This window comes from Candoia aspera, chromosome 5 (assembly GCF_035149785.1).
Source record: "Candoia aspera isolate rCanAsp1 chromosome 5, rCanAsp1.hap2, whole genome shotgun sequence".
In the NCBI taxonomy this organism is placed as follows: domain Eukaryota; kingdom Metazoa; phylum Chordata; class Lepidosauria; order Squamata; family Boidae; genus Candoia; species Candoia aspera.
The window spans coordinates 84,762,946-84,782,302 of NC_086157.1; the positions used below are offsets into that span (position 1 = coordinate 84,762,946).

At 38.0% G+C, this 19,357-nt stretch overlaps 2 protein-coding genes across 5 annotated transcripts in view; one reads left to right on the forward strand and one right to left on the reverse strand.

Moving 5' to 3' along the window:
• TBC1D23 (TBC1 domain family member 23) overlaps positions 1–13,810 on the reverse strand; it is a 36,175-nt gene extending 22,365 nt beyond the window's left edge. The window contains exons 1-5 of one of the 3 annotated variants that reach the window (XM_063305619.1): positions 13,688–13,810; positions 3,895–4,006; positions 2,578–2,683; positions 1,067–1,271; positions 664–787 (exon numbers count right to left, since the gene is read on the reverse strand). In XM_063305619.1, coding sequence (XP_063161689.1) covers positions 664–787; positions 1,067–1,086 — 144 coding nt within the window. In that variant the 5' untranslated portion in view covers positions 1,087–1,271; positions 2,578–2,683; positions 3,895–4,006; positions 13,688–13,810. Of the gene's footprint in view, positions 1–663; positions 788–1,066; positions 1,272–2,577; positions 2,684–3,894; positions 4,007–12,561; positions 12,782–13,687 lie in introns of those variants that run through there. The other 2 variants (XM_063305617.1, XM_063305618.1) reach the window with 2 other exon arrangements.
• The window catches only part of CMSS1 (cms1 ribosomal small subunit homolog), a 200,592-nt gene continuing 194,026 nt past the window's right edge, over positions 12,792–19,357 (forward strand). Inside the window, exon 1 of one of the 2 annotated variants that reach the window (XM_063305622.1) lies at positions 12,792–12,827. Coding sequence is in view for 1 of the 2 variants with exons in the window: in XM_063305620.1 (XP_063161690.1) it covers positions 14,052–14,112 (61 nt within the window). In the remaining variant the exon portion in view is untranslated. Of the gene's footprint in view, positions 12,828–13,954; positions 14,113–19,357 lie in introns of those variants that run through there. The other variant, XM_063305620.1, reaches the window with a different exon arrangement.

Here is a 19,357-nt window from a genome sequence, read left to right on the forward strand (position 1 = left end):
GAGAAATTACTATGATTCATTACACATTTCTGCCTGTCTATTATGGGCCAATATAAAATAATTTCTGATCAACAGAAAGACCTCTTGTGAACAAGGGAATTCACTGTAAGAACGTAGCACAGGTAGTCCTCGATTTAAGACCACAATTGGGACTGGAACTTCCATTGCTAAGCGAGGTGCCATTAAGAGACTCACGCCTGATTTTACCACCGTTTTTGTCAGTCATTAAGTGGATCATGTGGTCACTAAGCGAATCCAGCTTCCCTCATTGACTTTGCTTGTCAGAAGCCAGCTGGGAAAGTCACAAATGGCAATCATGTGACCCCGGGATGCTGTAACCATTGTAAATACATGCCAGTTGCCAAGTGCCTGAATTTTGATCATGTGACCACAGGGACACTGCAACTGTCTAAGTGTAAGGACTGGTTGAAAGCCACATTTTTCAGTGCTATCGTATCTTCGAATGGTCACCAAACGAATGGTCATAAGTCGAGGACTACCTGTACCAGAAATCAGAATCTTATGACATCCTCTTTGTAATAGCTACAAAAACACGTGCAAAAATATGTTCCTTTTTTGTTTAAGAGTTGCTAAGTATCTGAAAATTTCGAACTGTTATAGAACTTTACTTTCCATTATGTTTCCCTACTTTCACTTTATTACCCAGTTGAGCGCATATGAGTCTGGTGTCATCTTTTTTGTGTCCAGAAATGAGCAGAGTTCTGGCTCATGATATTGGAGGAGCAGCCTAAAGAGGTGAAATGGTCTCCCTTTCAGGAAACAGTCCCTAAAAGAAAGCAGTGATAGAGGAGTGATAAAAGCAGATGCAATAAAAATGAAAGAATTAAAAAAAACCTGTATGAATGACTTTCATAAAGATTTGTAACAAACAAAAGATCAGAAGAATTTGATTTTCATAGGATCGTGATAAAAAAAACACCCCACCAAACAATTATACAGAAAAAACTGCCATGTTGGGAAAAAAGGAAGGACAATAAAGGGGTGGGGAGATATTCATAAAATAAACATTAAGATTAAATCTAATGCTCATGAATGATTTCTGTACCTTGGAATGTATTTGTTCATGATAGCATAGAAGCAGTTGTACAAGTCACTTCGTGGAAATCGAAGATGAACCAATGGCTTGAGGAGATAGGCCCAGCTAAGGCTAGAACTGTATTTAACATTACGAGATTTACAGTAAAACGTAATTACAGATTCAATATCCAAAAGTAATACTGACTTCTCCTCCTCTGGTATTGACAGCTGATCTGAAAAGAAATACTGTATAAGTAAATACACAACATGCGTTACTCGATTATATTAGCCTCAGCACTTCACTCACTTCCTAAAACGGGACAATCAAACAACAAAAACAAGTTAAGAACAGTTCAGCTGGTATTTTTTAAGAAAGAAAAGCATCTAGTACCAATTGTATGTCAAACAATTTTCCATGGACAGAGAATTCCAGAATGGGGTTCTAGAGCAAAGTATGCTCTTTCAGCAACTATTGCTTGCTGAAGTTCAGCAGTAGTGAAAAATGTGTTGTGAACAGTACCTGAGTAATATCTTAAGATAGGATCTGATTGGGGAGAAACAGGCTTAGATGGAATCCCAGGAAGACACAATGGCTGCAGATTCAAAAACTAGCTATTTCCAGAAATAGTCCACCTTCGACTCTTGATGGGGTTGCACTCTGCCAGATAGAGTTGGCTCACAATCTGGAGATTCTTCTGGACAGCAGGTGAAGTCTGTGGTCAGAGGGCCTTTCACACAACTACAACTTGAACACCAGTTGTAACTATTTCTGGAACAGGACAGTTTGCTTTTCATCCCTGCACACTTATCACCTTGTAGCTGGACTATTGGTCCACATAGGGCTGCCCCTGAAGACCATTCAGAATCTTTGGCTTACTCAGTATATAGTGATCCAAGCAATTATGGGAGTACTTAAGTCTATCCACTACTACTGAAGTGGCATGGCTCCCAGTCAGCTTTCAGTTGCAGTTCAAGGTACTGTTATCATTTTAAAGCCCTACATGGCTTAAGGGCTGGACATCTCCAAGACCATCTTCTCTGAGATGAAGCTGCTCGTCAGGTGAGATCAAGTACAGAAGGATTGCAAAGGATCTTTAACCTGAGAGAATGCCATCTATAAGGACTCCATGCTTTAAGCTTCTCAGTGATGGCCCCCAGTCTCTGGAACAAGCATACCCTGAAATATTTGAACCACCCCCCTCCTTATTACATTTTCAAGAGCCCATTTTTTTAAAGAAAAGCATTTAGCAATGCTTGAAGGTTCTGTTGCCTAAATGGTGACATATCAGATTTTATGTTACTGAATTTTTATATTTCAATTTTACACTGTTACTTATAAGCTGCTTGGAGTCTTCAGAAATGGAGAGCCATATAACATTAAATAAATATAGCATCTCTCTACCATATTTCAAGTAGATATAACATAGGTAGTTGAATCTGAGGCATCTCAGGGATTGGACAGGAATATAATTGTTATGGAGAGAATAAAGATTATAGGTGGTTTTCACTTTAACAATCAAAATATTATTTCCAACTTACCAACTAGTTCTTGACAATCTTTGTGAACCAGTGACTGTTCTGGCAGATCTAAATAACCATCCCAAGATGCCAAACTGTCTCCTTTCCCTACAACATTTAATGCAATCTAAAAATAAATATGAAAGGAAGTAAGGAAGAAATGTTCAGTATCTTGACTGCACTGAAGATACAATTCTTAAACCAGCTTTTAAAAAAAATGTATTCAAAAGAAATATTGTTTCACATATAAATATTGAAATCAGTGACAACTGGCTCTTTATAATGATGCACCTTTTTCTTGAACAAGCTGCATTTAATAACATGCAACAATTGCTGATCAAACTGAATGTGTGATAAAGAATGATGAGCACTCTCTAAGTTAGGAGTTGAAATCTCTTATTTTATATACTCCCATATTGTCCTCTATTATCAAAGTAAACTATTGCCTCTTGAGTTTAAAGAGAAACTGCAAGATATAGGTAAATAAATGTAATAGTATCTCAGCACTTTTTTAAAAGAAAAGCTACTTCAGAAAGCATGTGCTAGGACTGGAGATATACTGTAATGGAAAAGACTGTAATTAAGCCATTTCCCAACAATTATTTCTGTATTTGAAATTAAATCCTCCCAAGGTTGCTCTTCCCTGTGGAATCCAAGATCTTTTTTTTTTACTGATATTGCAAAAATAACCTTGACACAGGAAAGAAATGCTACATGGATCAAGAAACTTTCAATAAAGAAAGAGCAAAGAGGAAAGGAATATTTTTTTCCGCACATCTTCTCCAAGCCAATTACATTCTCAGAAATGGATTTCCCACTTTAAAATAACAGTCTGGCTAACAATGCATGTCTTATTTATACAGTGCATAGCTTAGCTCCAGAAAGAGGACACCTTCATGTTGAATTAGCATTTGAAATATATTTCCTAGAAACATAGGTTGCAATTGCAAAGTTAATTAAGTATTTTTGATGCATTGGCACATACAACTTATACGTAAGTTGAACTATAATTATTGCAATTATTGTTCGATTTATATGCCCTATCCTCTAAGATAGCCTATATAGCATTCTCCCTTCCAATGTTTCTCCATAACAACCATCTTGTGAGGTAACTCAGATGAGAGCAGAAAATGGCCCAAATTCAGTGAGCAAGCTTCCATGGCTATGGGTGGGCTTCACTCTTGGTCTTCCCTCAACCCCATATCAGTTGTCACTGATATGCTAATATTAATCATTTAAAAAATATATAAAAATAACCCGGCAGGTGGTTCCTACCTTTTCTGAACTATAGAACTCAGGAACAAATTACCACTTTCCAATTAAGTAGGGTATGTTTACCTTCCAAACCTTGGCTCTGAGGTCTTCAGGCAGAGGTCTCCCTTGGATTATGTTTCTAACTGTTTCAAGGTCACAGCCTCCTTCTTCCAGAGCTTCCGCAAGATCATTTTCCCTGCAAAAGTTGGGTAAGATTATATGCATTTTTAAGATAATGGTATTTTCATCTTTTGAAATACTTTCATCTCTTAGTACCAGCCTTACTGCATATAGCTTGAAGCATACATGATTAAGATGAATCTCATTACACACAAAAACATCTTTGTGGTTTAAGCTACAAACCTATACCAAAAGGCTTCTTAACTTCAATGGGTATTACTTCTAAATAGACATGCAGAGGATTATGTTCTCATTTTACATCTAAAAATAACTCAGTAATGCTATTAACTTAGCTTTTTAAAAAATGGAAGGTAAGCTCTTAATAAAAGTTAAAAAGATGTGCCTTGAAAATGAGTACCAGAAGGCTGCTGGGTGCAATTCAAGGTCCTGGTGGCCATCTAAGAAATCTGTCATGACTGGATATTTGTAGGACCAGCTGCCCACCATTGTTTCTGCCCATTCAATAAGATCTGACAGGATTGGCACTGTGGATCCCATCACTTAAACAATGATCTCCATGGAACCCTGAATTTGTGCCTTCTTTCTTCACACCTGCTCTTGTCAGCCCTTTCAGGTAGGGTAGATCAGGGAGCAGCACAAAGATTACAGGATTTAATTGTTGTTGGTATAACAACAGAATTTTGCAAGCCTGCCAGAGATTCCATCTGCCCCCTCTTAAACCAAAGAAAATTAAGTTGGGCTAGTTTGAGTTTCTTTTTCTTATATTCTTTTCCAGGATTGAGTTGCCTTTTATCTTCCTTTACTTGTTCCTGTACACTTTCTTCAAGGTTATCTCTGCATTCCTTATAGCCCTATGGAAATCAAATGTCCCCTGCCTCCTGGCCTGTATGGCTCCAACCTGCTGGCCTTCGTGAAGGAACTTAAGATCTGGTTCTTCCAGTAGACTCCAAGTTAGTTTTATGTGTGGTCTCGCTAAGCAGAAGCAGTGGTGTACTGAATCTGATTTGTTCCTCCCAGCATGTTTGTTTTTAATAATTTAATAAAAATGTTTTAACAGTTTATAAGCCACCCAGAGTCATCAAATGAGTAAGTAGTCTTAAAAATGTTATGTTAAAAATTGTTTTTGAGTGTTTAGTTTTCCACAGGTCTACACACAGGGCACCACATACTATAATGCTTGTAATAGTTCTAGTTGCAACTCTTATTGGGTTTTTAAAGTACCTAAAATGGTTTTAACTATAGAGTCCTTGGTGTTTTCTGAGCCTTGTTGTTTTCTTGCAGACGTTTCACTGCCAGGCTAGACAACATCTTCAGTGTGAACAGGTAGTGGGCCTTGCTCTCTGTTTATATACTGTCCAGCTTGTGTTGGAGGTATTGTTCTTTCCTTGGGAGTTCCTTGATTGGGCTGTTGTTTGCTGCCTGATTGGTTGACTGAGTTAATAGTTCTTTGATTAGGGCATATTGTGCTGTTTGATTGTTCATCTGGTGTTAATCCTAGTGCCAATCTTTGCATATCTGGGTGTTGATTGTGTAAGAACATTATTCAGACAAGCACTTATGCACTGCACCAGAAAAAGGAAGCAGATCATCTATACAGATCATCTGTTTGCACTGAAGATGTTGCCTAGCCTGGCAATGAAACGTCTGCAAGAAAACAAGGCTCACAGAGTACCAAGGACTCTATAGTTCAACCCTGAGCTACAAATTTTCACTTCAATTGGTTTTAACTATGCCTGTACAGAGACAGTTAGAGTTTTAATCTTAAAAACAAAAAAAACTGCTAGCAGGTCCTTGGCAGGTGAAGCAGCTATTTTCATATTAATTTAGGATTAAGATAAAAACATGGGATAACCACAGGAAAAAATATAAAAATGAGCACAGAGAACACAAACTATTAATTTATTTCTTTTATTCAAGGAAGACTACAGTTTACCTACCTTTCAAATCAAGCTGCATTGTATTTATTACTACTGGTTAAACCAAAATACCATAGGATCTCTTTCATCTATTCTTTACTGAAAAATTAAAACAGCGAAAGGTCCCCTGTGCAAGCACCGAGTCATGCCTGACCCTTTGGGGGGACGCTGGTTTCACGACATTTTCTTGGCAGACTATAGCAGGGTGGTTTGCCACTGCCTTCCCCACCGTTCTTTACTAATTTCACTAAAATGAGGACTTGGCTTAGAACAATTCACCATCAACCCTTTGCAGCCTTAGAAATTAAACTTCACCTGAGATGCTGCAAAATTATTATGTTACTCAATGAATGTTTTATTGAGCTTGTGACCATGGTGATTACAAAAGTCCTATCTAAAATTAATAGGTTATAGCCAATAGTTGCATTCTGCTACTAGAACACATTTTTCTTCAATGCTATTCTGCCCCAGCAAAAACCCATTCACTCCTCAATTCTGATCCAAATCACTGATAGACATTCTTGGGGATGAAATAGGGAATGACAAGGAGAAATTCAGTGGCATGGCTGGATACAGATTAAAGAATCTCAGAATTCAAATTCTTATTTTTTATTTTTATTTATTTATTTTCTATCCCACCTTCATTAGTTTTATAAATAACTCAAGGCGGTGAACATACCTAGTACTCCCTCCTCCTACTTTCCCCACAACCACCACCTGTGAGGTGAGTTGGGCTGAGACTGAGTGTATGAAATTCACCTCTACAGCACTCCAATGCATATCTAAGAGTATGTCATCCAGGGCTATGAAATGATTCAGATTTAAAGGGGAAAAGGTGATTCAGAGCACATGTCAGGGTACACGTCACACTTGTTGGCACCGCCTTAAATCATATATGTCTTTTCTGAGTTTGTACAGCTGTGTTGTGCAAGGCTGAGAAAAGGAGCAGCTTCCTTATTCAAAGAAAAGTATCATATCCCCTTTCAGTCATCTTTTCTCAAGGCTAAAAGTGCCAAGCTCCTTCAAACTTTCTTTACTGGCATTACACTCAGAGAAAACGTGTGTGTGTGTGTGTGTGTGTGTGTGTGTGTGTGTGTGAGTGAGTGAGAGAGAGAGAGAGAGAGAGAAAGAGAGAGAGAGAGAGAGAGAGAGAGAGAGAGAGAGAGAGAGAGAGAGAGAGAGAGAGAGAGAGAGATTTTTTTTGCTGGTACAGTATATTACTCCAGCTGAAGATGATGCATCCGTTCAGTCATGTCCAATTCTCAGAGATTCTATGACCAGCTAAAATAGATTATTTGTATTCAAAAAAATTGCTGGAAATTCAATAATAAGCTTGATCATTTTTTCCCCACTGTTTGGGGCAATGTCATAAAGTTCATTCAGTAAAATCATCCATTGTACAATGAATCAAACCTTAAATATCAACTTCTTTTCTTGCCAGTTGTTTTACCTTACATTCCTACAAAGTATACAGTGTTGGCTCTGTAAATAATAACAGCTGCCAGCATACTTTATGCTACTTATTGGAAATTACATATAATTCCTTCTTTAGAAAAATGGCAAACTAAGCTGTGGGAGTCCCCATCAATATAAAAAATACCTTTGTATTTAAAAAAAAAAGTTTGATAAAAAAATAATTAAACCTGGAAACCATTTATGGACTAAAATTAAGCTTTTGGACTTGTACTACATCCAAAGTTTGGATTTTTCTTAACAGAGGGCTCTAAATTATAATGAATCACAAAAAAAATCTAGTAAGGATAGACTTTCTTAAATTCTTTAGAAACTCCTATTAATTGTTCATTCTGATGGACGATGCTTATCATTTGCGTATACTGCAAATTGACTGATCTGCTTTTAATAACAGTTAAAATTAATATAAGATATTTATACATGGTACTAATCTAATGTTACTTTAAAAAGCTTGTGTTTTTTGTCTCTTTTTTACTCCTTTTTTCCCCTCCTTCTTCTTGGTTGTGCTTTTAAATATCTGTTAAAATAAAATAGTAAAAAAACCTTCTTCCCATTGGGCTTAATTTCTAGTCAAGTGATTATCTTTCCTATCCTGTGAACCTGATTTCTCTGAATCCTTCTTCAAGTGTTCAGAATTGGACACTGTACTCATGGTAGAATCTAGCCAATGCAGGGGAGAGTGAAAAAAACATTTCCTATGATTTGGTAATCTAATGCAGCCTGAAAACACCATTTGTCTATTGGCTCAATTAATTTGCAATCAACTACTATTCCAAAACCATTTTTTTTTTTACCAGAAAACCTTTTAAAAGTTTTATTACCAAACCACATATGGCAATCCATACCTCAGCATTTGACTCCCCCGCCAGAATAATTTTGCACTTGTCTTTGTAAATACCTCTGTTACTTTCAACCCATTTCTTCAAGTCATGAAAAGATTTTGAATTTCATTTCTGTCTTTTAGGGTATTTGCTATCTTACCCAAGTTGTATCATCTGCAACTTATATAGGCATTCTCTCTACCTCTTCATCCATATTATTAATTAAAACATCAGTGAACTAATGACCTAGGATGATTTTTCTGGAAACCCATTGAATTCCTGACAAATACTCTTTTAATATGATTCTTGAGCCAATTATATATACACTTAATTGCCATGTCATCCAGCCCACTGTTTTCCTTATGGCGACTGCTGTCTCTGCCACCTCCTATTGTGTACCTTCTCCGTTTAGTCTAACAATTCTTCATCCTTTCTTGTGAAGTGAAGTACAGCATTCATTGCTCCAATCCTCCTATTTTATTTACAGCAAGTGCAAGCATTACTATATGCTTGCACTTGCTGTAAATAAGACAAGTATCTTCATTCTTACAGGTGAGAGGTTTATTTTGTGATTCCCTAAATCTGAAAATTTAAATATTTTGTCACAGATCTATCTAAAACCTTTACAGACAGTTAACATGTATAAAAATGATACAAGTGCACTTTAGAAGGATTTTTTAAATAATTGCTGATATAACTATCTGGTATTCTGTTTTGAAAGCTATCAAGAGCTTTAGCATTTGACCAAAACACAGATAGAAATTCAGCAACAAACTATGAATATTCCTGGGATCCTGACATATCACTCAGAGCCTTTAATTTCTGGCCCCCAGTAGAGATTTTAATCCTAGCATACATGTGGAATCTAAGAACTCCAGAAGGAAAAGCTCCAACAAGATATAATTGCAGGAAATGCAGAGGAAAAATATATGTTTACAGAATTTTGTCTATATGAAGTTTCTTGTATTGTACTGTATATTACCCAAAATGATGGTAGCCAAGTTTATTTTTTTGTAGATTCTGCTCAATACTCTCCTTTGAATCATGTTTTTGCCACAGCATTATTGAAGCATAATGGCCTTGTTTATACACCACAATGAATCATGTTGTATTAAATAAATCACAAATTATTTAGGTCATACAACATACCATGAACTGTGGTTTATATACAACATTCTAAGCCAAAACCAAGCATAACAGCTTAGCATAATGTGTGAACCCAAATATATTATATTGATATGAAAGTATTATCCAGCAACATATAAATATGTGGGCAATATGGAATACTCAGAAAAAATGGGGTATCTCATTCATTTATAATGGATTCTATAATGTTTATAGAAATTTGGCTTTACCTCCCTGAAACAAATTACAATTGATTTGAGATTTGATTCACAAATTGATAAATAATTCATTAGGCAGAATTAAAATAAGAACTTATGAGAAACAATTTATGAGCAATCAAGGAGAAATAATTCTAGAAAGACTATAAAGACTGGAGTTTGACCTCCCCTGACTTTCCATTTAGTACTTCCAACATCACAGTACCCTTTGATACGGACTACCAGCCTTTGCTTACGTTGTAATAATCTCAAAACCTGTCTATTCCTTAGCATATTATACAGGACTTTGGGTTCTTCCTCAATTACCTGATACAAGCTGTGTTAAAAATAACATGAATTGTAACTCAGTTCAGGAAGCTTATTCTTTTACAAGATATTATGCTGGTCTATGACTGTAATAAAGATTTGATTTGATTTTACAAGATACTAATTTTACAAAAAGAAACAAGTTAATTTTTTTAAGTCTCATTTTCTTAGATTTAAGAGTTCTAAACAAGATTTTTGCACTTGGCCAGCCATGTCTGGGCTTGGAAGCTAAGTATGGTCAGCCTGGGTTTGTACTTGATTGGGAGATTATCAAGAAATAACAGGACTATAGGGTAGACCAATAGATGAATTACCATAAAGTAATTTTCTGGCCATAAGACCAGAAAGGAAAGGATTAATTCCAGTTATTCTGGCTAGAAGGCAGGGCTTAAAACTTCTTCCTGTCCTTTGGAGAATACTCCACCCTTTCAGTCACATGTACTGACTTCAGTTGGGTGTGCACAACTCCTGTTTAGCTGTATATTCCACTGAAACAAAAACTTGCAAACTGGTAAAGCACACAGGATCAGAAGAATACTATATAACAGCATAACACAGTATCTGCATAAATGAAACATTGTATGAGTCTATGATATATGAAATAACACAGAACTATGAGTGAACACATAGGTGTGAAGGAGTGGGACATTTTACTCAAAGAACATACAGGCATAAAATCCACGGGAAACCAGAAAAGGCAGTGAAACAAGAAACTCTTGCTTTGCACTGAAGATGTTGCCTAGTCTGGCGATGAAATGTCTGCAAGAAAACAACAAGGCTCAGAGAGCACCAAGGACTCCACAAGAGAAACTCAAACCAGACTGAGTGAATAAAAATAAAGTTCAGATTGCTCACATCCATCTGAAGAATGGCGGACTGGGCATTCTTCTTTTCTTACAGTGTATTTTAGATTGTCATTCTCTAATTGTTTAGACTGCTAGATATTTCTGGAGAAATGCTTAAAAACAAATTTAATATGTGGTTTGACATAGCAAAGACAACAACAATCAATGGAAAGCTAAAACTAAGAACCACTGCTATCCTCACTGTCCATGAATGGAAATGGAATAAATTTAAGGCTCTGATTTATATATACAAACTGTATATAAATGTAGTCATAAAATCCTACTTCAAGAAAATTCACTGTATAAAAAGAGGGGCATCTTTTTAAAGAAAAGCTGGTTAGAGCCCTGTTGTAAAGATCAGATACAACTAACTTAAAGAAAAAGCCGAATTAAATTAAGATATGAGACTTATTGTTCGTACTGAAGCTTACTGGGAAAAGAGGCCAGACTGTGGAACATCAGTCTCTCTTGACAAACAATTGATACTGTACAAATGGCACTGGATAACTAGCAAATGGGAAAGCCAGTTTGGTGCAGTGGTTAAGGCATCAGGTGGGAGACCGTGAATTCTAGTCACACCTTAGGCTGGGTGACCTTGGGCCAGTCACTTTCTCTCAGCCTTAGGAAGAAAGCAATGGAAAACCACTTCTGAGAAACCTTTCCAAGAAAACTGCAGGCACTTGTCCAGGCAGTCTTCAAGAATTGGACACAATTCAATCGATTAAAAAAAACCTAGCAAATGAAAAGAACTGCTTTACTGAGCAAGATCTAAATCCAGAAAATCCAATATGCCATTTGCTACCCAGATGTATTTGAATTCACAAGCAAACCCTGGAAATGATGGCATTTTGAAGGATACTTGCCCCTCATATCTGAAATTAGAGATATACTATGTTCAATGGGATGCCATATCCAGAAGACAATCACTATCAGTTGAGTGGTTAAATACTGGAAAATACAGGTTCAAAACTCGCCTCAGCCATGAAGACCAATGGGTGGAACTGGTCCAATACGTATATGCAGATCTAAGCAAAACATGATTTTGAGGGGAAGCTTTTTAATTGCTCCTATTGTTAGAAGTTAGAATTTTTGCTGCTCTACTCCAAATCATTAACTAGCCTATCTTATAAGCATATTGAAAGGATCGATAAACTTCCTTCCTTTCCTGGAAAAAGAGAGCCAGTTTGGTCTAATGGTTAAGGCACCAGGATAGAAACCAGAAGACTGTGAGTTCTAGTCTTGCCTTAGGCATGAAAGCTGGCTGGGTGACTTAGGGCCAGTCACTCTCTCTCAGCCCAACTCAATCTCACAGGGTTGCTGTTGTGGAGAAAATAGGAAGAGGAAGGAGTATTAGATATGTTTCCTGCCTTGAGTTATTTATAAAAATAATACAGGTGGGGTAAAAAAAATCTAAAAAAAAGTTCACATTATAAATACAGTAAATATTGTGGCACACGCAGGTTTTACCTCCCATACTCCTCTATTAATTCTGGGCTCCACTTTTGGTGAGAAAGGGAATCCACGTGAAATATTTTGCAGTACATCAAAAACGACCTCAGTCTTAATGGAATTCTGTTTGAACTTTATTTTAAGCTCCTTCTCTTTCCCTTGCCCTCATTCAGAAACGAGAACAAATACATCGCTCTGAATAGTCATGAGGATTTCCCCAGGAATCACGCCTTGCAGAGATTCAGACACAGTGGAATCTGCTAATGCTACGTTCGCTAGATTAAGTTCAAGTCGCATTAATCACAGACACCGAAGCAGTGGATTTCCTACATGGTGCAGGTTGGCTTTAAACAGGGTAACGGATAGCCCGTTTCTGTGAGGAGCTTTGGCAGCGGAGAAGCCATGAGTTCTCTGCCCCTCTCAAGCAGCCTATTATCTAAGAAATAGTTCAACTCACCAGCTACTCGGCGAAGACGCTACCTCCCCTTCCGCCATAGCTGTTGACGTGCCCCTAGCCGTGCCGTAAAGCGTGATCTAAATTTCCAATGTTCTGCGCCGTTCACACCCCAACTCATGCATGGCTGCCGTAAAGTGCAGCAGCTACGATGACGTCAACATATAGAGCTATAACATAGGATTCGTACACGTTCTTTTGCTTCTTGGTTCCGTGAAGAGCGTTTCTGCGGGCAAAAGAGCTATCCCTAACTTCACCTTCAGTGAGAGGTCAGAAAACGCAGTTTTAAGCATACAAATACGCACTGAACATTCTGAAGCTTATTACTGAGTCAATATGCATACGATTTCACTGTGGAAGTCTCACCGATTATATTGGGATCATTTTTTAAAAAAATTGGAACCTCTATATTCGATTTCGTTATACCGATACAGGTCTCAACCAGTTTGGGGGAGAGAAGCTTTTTGTTTACTCTTCTTGTTAGAAGTCAGAAATCTTTGCTGCTCTACTTAAATCATTAAGGGATAAATCAGCAAACCCTCATCTGCTGCTAGTTGACTCTAGAGGTGCCCGTTTGATGAAGTGATCAGTGAAGCTTAGCGCCCTAAATGACACTGCATTGACCGGTATAATTCCTTATCGTCTGAAAGTTACATTGAACTCGGCGATATAGATCCCCGAAACTTAACTACCCTGCTTTACGCTACAATCGCACCACGCGCCAGCGCCATTGTCTTTAAAGTGTCATCAGGTTCGATTCTACTCCAGCACGTAACATCGCCCAGCTTGAAATGTAAACACAAAGCTACTTTGACATTGTGCTTTCGCAGTACGCTAAATCATAAACCCATAAATCAGAGCAAAATAATATAGCTAAGTTTCAGAGTTACTTATGGTAAACAATGCGACCTTTAAGCAAGCAATTTATTTTTCTGCGTTTGCTCGAGACACCTGTATCCAAAACTGCACGGATGAGCCCACACTACCTGCTAAAACGTAGTTTAGTTTTATCTTTGAGCCAGGCGATTCTATAACGGTTTATTTATGTTGGCTTAGCGTTTTGCGGGGACAAACACTGGGATATCAACCATAGTTGATGGTTTATCCCGTTTTGCGAACGCAGCCTTACTGTGTCACAGCTCGGGGCTCGCGCAATCCAAAGGCAAATGTCCGCAACGTGTTTCTTCGGAAGCAAGTCCGATTACGTGTAGCAGAATGTACTCCCGTCTTGTACTCGTAATAGGACAATGAACCATTTGCAACTCTGTTGATTTACAGCGCCATTTCCCTCCTTTTCCTGCCTCAGGGCAGCTTGCTGCCTCTTCTTCCGAAACGAAAGGACACTCTACTTCGTAATCCCACCCTGCCCGACCCACTGGGCGGGATTCGGGCGCTCAAAGCAGCAGCCGGCAGCGCCGGTGGCGTCCTTGCAGCTGCGCCGTGTTCCTTCTCTTCTCGGGCAGCGGCGGCGTGGCCTGCAGTGGATACACAGCATGGGGGACACGTTGGACGAGCCTTGGTGGGAAACACGTAAAGGGAGCAACTTTAGTCCAGGTACCGGGCTTCGGGGAACTTGTGGAAGTTTTGGGATGCTGCCTGACTAATTTCTTAGAAGCAAGTATCCGATCCCTCACTTCGGTCCCGTCGCCTCATATTTATTGCAATCTCTTCGCATTACTCTGGGTATTTGGAAACGACATAGAAAGGATGGGTCCACAGTCTCTTGGATGAAAACTAGCTTTCCTTTTTTCAGTCAAGAGAGGGAAAGGTGGGGCAATTTCTTCTTGTATTTCAGGTTCGGAAGAATTGAGTGTGCCACTTTTGAATTTGTTTCATAGAACAGGTTATAAAACTGATATGCCAATAAACAGATGCCATTTCTGATGTTCCACTGAAAACAGATGCCAGTGGATCCTGAAACTGCGGGCAGTCAGTGGGCAGAGGACGCAGAATAACAGTAGTTGGAAAGAAAGACATGAAAGGGGGCAGACAGGGCATGAATCTTGGGAGGCTCTATTGTAGGGTTCATGGAGAAATGTTGGTATACATTCTGCAGACTGATTGGCTGGAGTTGTATGTATTGAAATATCTGCCAGTTTAGCAGAATGTGGCCCCTACTAGTTATTTATTTTCTTTTATTACTTACATTTTATTCCAACTTTCCTCCAAATAGCTCCATGTGATGAGTGTACTTCCTCTTACACACACTCTTTTATTGTTATGATGTTTTGAGGTCAATTAGGAAAGGTGAGACCAAGCTGTGGCCTTTAGTTATTGGTTCTTGCTTGGTGCTTTTGGGATATGTATGTGTGTACATGTGTATGCCTTATCTGTGTGTATTATAAACATGCACTGAAGCTTTCCAGTGAACTTCTGCTCTCCACCCTCTGGTCCACTTCAACTCCTGATGGCTATATGAATATAGTGATGTTGTTTTCTTGGAAATAATATGTAAGTGGTTTGCAGTTGTTGCCTTCTGTCATGTTTTTCAGTGTCCCAGTCTAGATTACACTCCTGTGATTTCCTGATGGTCTTCCATTCAAGTACTAACTAGGTCTCACCCTGTTTAGTTTTTTTAAAGGGACGCTACAGTGGTGCTTAAAATTTTTTGATCCCTTTTGAATTTTCCATATTTCTGCATAAATATGACCTGAAATGTGATCCATTCTCCACACAAGTCCTAAAACTAGATAAAGAGAACCCAATTAAACAAATGAGTCAGAAACATTATACTTGTTCATTTATTTATTGATAAAAATGAGCCAAAGCTATATATCTAGTTGTAGGACTTGTATGGAGGACAGATCACATTTTAGATCATATTTAGTCCATTAGAGTTGGGTGGCTTATAAATTCATATAAATACATAAAATTTATGCAAAAATATTGAAAACTCAAAAGGGTTCACAATTTTTTAAACACTAGTGTAATGAAACATGCCTTTTTTCAGATTGCCTTGCCTTTGGTGCCCTCTAGCATCCCTCATTTGTAAGGGCTTTCAGAATAAATAGTTTGGGGAAGGATGAGCTTGTGATGAACTGTGTCTAAATTTTCTAAGTTTGTGCTAAGATTTTTTTTTTAAATGCCAGTACTGTTGAACTGAGAAAGTTAGTTTCTGAACTTGCTCAACTGACACTTCAGCACCATTGGAAATTATTATCCAAACAATACCACTAGTTTTGCGCCATCTTCTCAACTTTGCATTTCTGTTTCAAGATTATTTTATTTTTGCAGGGTTCATACTGACATAACCCTGCCTTGTAGACAGAAATATATACTTTTCGCTGCAGTTACTGGATTACATATAGCTTAATCTCATAGACAGTTCTTGATGCTACTTGTAACACAAGTGATGATCTGATATTACATGGTCCTGTATCAATTTGCACATGTTTGTGAGAGAGGTTTTAACTGTGTGTAAGACTTATGCTGTTCCACTTTAAAGATACAAAATTATTGAGCTTTTAAAATGACATGTCTTCGTAATATTGCATTTGCCTGACAAATCCCCCCTGACCCAGTCTACAGTTAAAGTTATATTTAGCTATTCCAGCTTTAAAGTAGTCTTTTCTCTTATTTCTGGACACAGTTTTAACTGTGGATAAAAGTTTACAGTATGATCTGTTTATCTCCTTTTGGTCACTGTAGGCCCTTCCTCTTTGGTTCCTCGGTAAGGCTGTCTATGGCTATTCTGGTTTGGAGTTCAGAAGAGGCCAAACATGTGGCTTCTGCAGCACAGGACTCACACTTTTTTCAAAGAGCACTAAACCATGTATATAAGAAGCCTGAATAATGTCTGGAGATCATGTTCCTAAGCACTGGTGAGGCATCACATGGGCAGATGCTCTGTGGAAGTGATGTGTCTGGTCTCTTGCAGCTCAAGCCAAAATGGCCATGAAGGGCAGTTCCAGTGGCCAAGACCAAATTCACTCCATCACATGTTAAAGAGTATGACTGGTGATTTTTCTTGCTGGTAGGTGGTGCTTGGTAAGAAGAGTAACAAAATTGGAGGAATCTACTTATCACTTTATTTAACTTGTGCTGCATTAAAATTGCAAGGGCAGCACCTCTTATTGGTTACATTGCATACACATTGGCTATGGGGCAACACAATTTGTGCAGGCATATTTTTATGTGAGGAATTATTCCAATAATTGGAGGAATGCCTGCTGCAGCTGCAAAGAAGAGCCCTTTGAGCAGCCTGCAGGTTAGCCATGCAAATGTTTGAATATTGTGAATTAACAGTCATTGTCTTCTTCTAGGAGAGGTGGGTGGGATTCAGGAAAAGAGGAAATTCATGTTGTCAGTAAGTCTTGGCTGAAGGCCTCATACAAAGCTTGACCTTTAAAAAAGAGCCAAGATATTCAGGCTTAACTTCTCAACCATGGCAGAATGGGAAGCAGTAAAATAAAATTAATAGGGAAAATACAGATGAGTTGGGTGATTTTTTTTTTCTTTTTGGTGCTAGTTAGCTAAACTTTGGGTCATTTTATATATGTTGCAATTTTCTGTTTCTTTGCTACCTTTGGTCTGTAGAGTTTAGCTTCATATAACTTGCGATGGTTAAACTTCTCTCTCTCAGATCCTTACTTGGTTACCTTTACTAAAATAAACATCCCCTTTCCTTGGATTACTTCAGTGCTAGGTTTGTAATTTAGCACTACACAAAGGTTCTTAAGTTTAATAATCCTGGTTAAAGGAGGAAAATTGGAGCCATTTACTAACAAGCTTATGCCAAGGAAGGAGGATTTCTTCTTTGGACCCATCCAGATAGAGTGATCCACTTGTTGAGGGGGTTCTCCCCATTCAAGAAGAGCTGGTGGCAGTCTGTCTACCTGGTAGAAATTTTTCATTTCGATGAATAGCCATATCCGGTCACCCTGGCAATCAGGTCGAGGAGATGGAGGATGGAGATCCCAGGGAGGTATCCGGCAGACTGATAACAGAAAGCTCTGCCTCCTCCCTGTGACAACACGACTCTTCTCTCCCCACTGATATATAATGTGGATGGTCCTCATCTCATGAGGAATTAACACATTTTTGAAAGATGCAGTGCAACTGCTGGGTGCTGTGCATTGAATGATCTGTTAATCAAGGTTAATTTTTATATTGGGTCATGGATATGGTCCTCCTGTGTTTATGAGGAATTTAATATGCACAATTCGGATTTCTGTCTGAAATCACAATCAGCAATTGTGGTTTTATAAGGTTGTTGTACTAGCAGCAATTGAGAGGAGAAACTGGCTTTTTGGAAGCGACAGACTACTGCAGCAGCAAGTGAGCTGAGGCTTGCTATCATTTTATTCAAGCAAGCCAATATCTATACCACACAGTTTGTCTTGTATGTTTTCTTAGTGAGCTTTTATTCATATACTTGAATCTATATCTATATTACACAGTTTGTCTTGTATGTTTTGTTAGCGAGCTTTTATTCATATACTTGAATCTAGAAGCAGATCAACTTCAGTTTCCTTTAAAAGAAGCTTTTGCCTCCTCCAGAGACACTCATTCTTGGAAAGCAGTTCTTATGTTAGTAATTAATTGCATTACAGGATTTCATTTTGTACAAACCCAAATGATTTAGGAATCTCTTGCAGTTATCCTTTTAATTTTATCATGTATGCTTTTCACTCTATTATCTGAAAGAAATATTTCTTCTCTTTGAATAGCATTTTAGGGATGTTATTTAATGAAGATGTTATTCATCCCTATATTGAGGTATAAATACCAACATAATTTATGTTATAAGATACCATGAAAATATTTCTTGCCCTATTCTAGAGTCCACATATGTACTAATTTTAAAAGAATCCATATCCAATTTTAAAAAAATACTTTTTCATTTACCATAGTATGTCAGAAAGTTTGACATACAAATGCATGGTGGTAAAATTCACAGCATCTCAATTTTGAAAAACACATCAAATACACATTTATTATCCATATCTTCATAAATTTATGGGGTAAGTAGATTTCTTCCTCTTGTTTTCAGTTGGGGATGAAGTGGGACTGGTAACGTTTTATCATTCTATTGGTAGTTCTATAGCATCATGATACCTCTGCTTTTTTTCTGAGTATAAAAATGCACTTGTCCTTCTGGAGGGTTTTCATAATTTCTCTTCTCCCCCATTCCTTGTCCTTGGTCCTTAAAGAGCTCTTTGTTTCTTTAAGGTTGGTTGAGTTTGTGCGTCAAGAATACAATTGCCCTAATGTTGCACTGGGATGTTGGGACAAAATAACAGCAGAGTACTTTGGTGGCCGCCTCTTTAAAAGTCTCCTCATCACCCTCTGTCCAGTGTTGCTGTTGTTTTGGCTTTTGTTAAGAATATAATGTTAGAGCTATGCAGGGAATTCACAGTAGTTTTATTTGAATTAAGGGGAAACTACCCCAGTCTGTACTGTCGTACCAACTGTGGGATTTGGTTCATATTAGGAAAGTGGAGCAAGATTATACTGAATAGTAGATTGTGGTTTATAAGGAAGTCCCAATGTCCCAGTGTCAGCATTAATATTTTTTGCTGATGTATTGTCTTTGTTATATTCCTGCACTGGTGTTGCAAAAAATCATTTTCTTCATCTGCACTACTTACGAGTTAGATAACAGTTATCTCACACATCAGCAGTCTTACATCTTCCTGACATTTTGAGTGGCAGCATTGGGAACTGAGTTGGTGATGTTTGATGTCCCATCTTTAGTGTCTTAGGTTGGTTTCTTCTATTGTCCAGAAGGTGTCCTTGCTGGTATCACTGTTGTGTTCATAGGAATTGCTTGACGGAAAACATCTGCAATCTATGATAA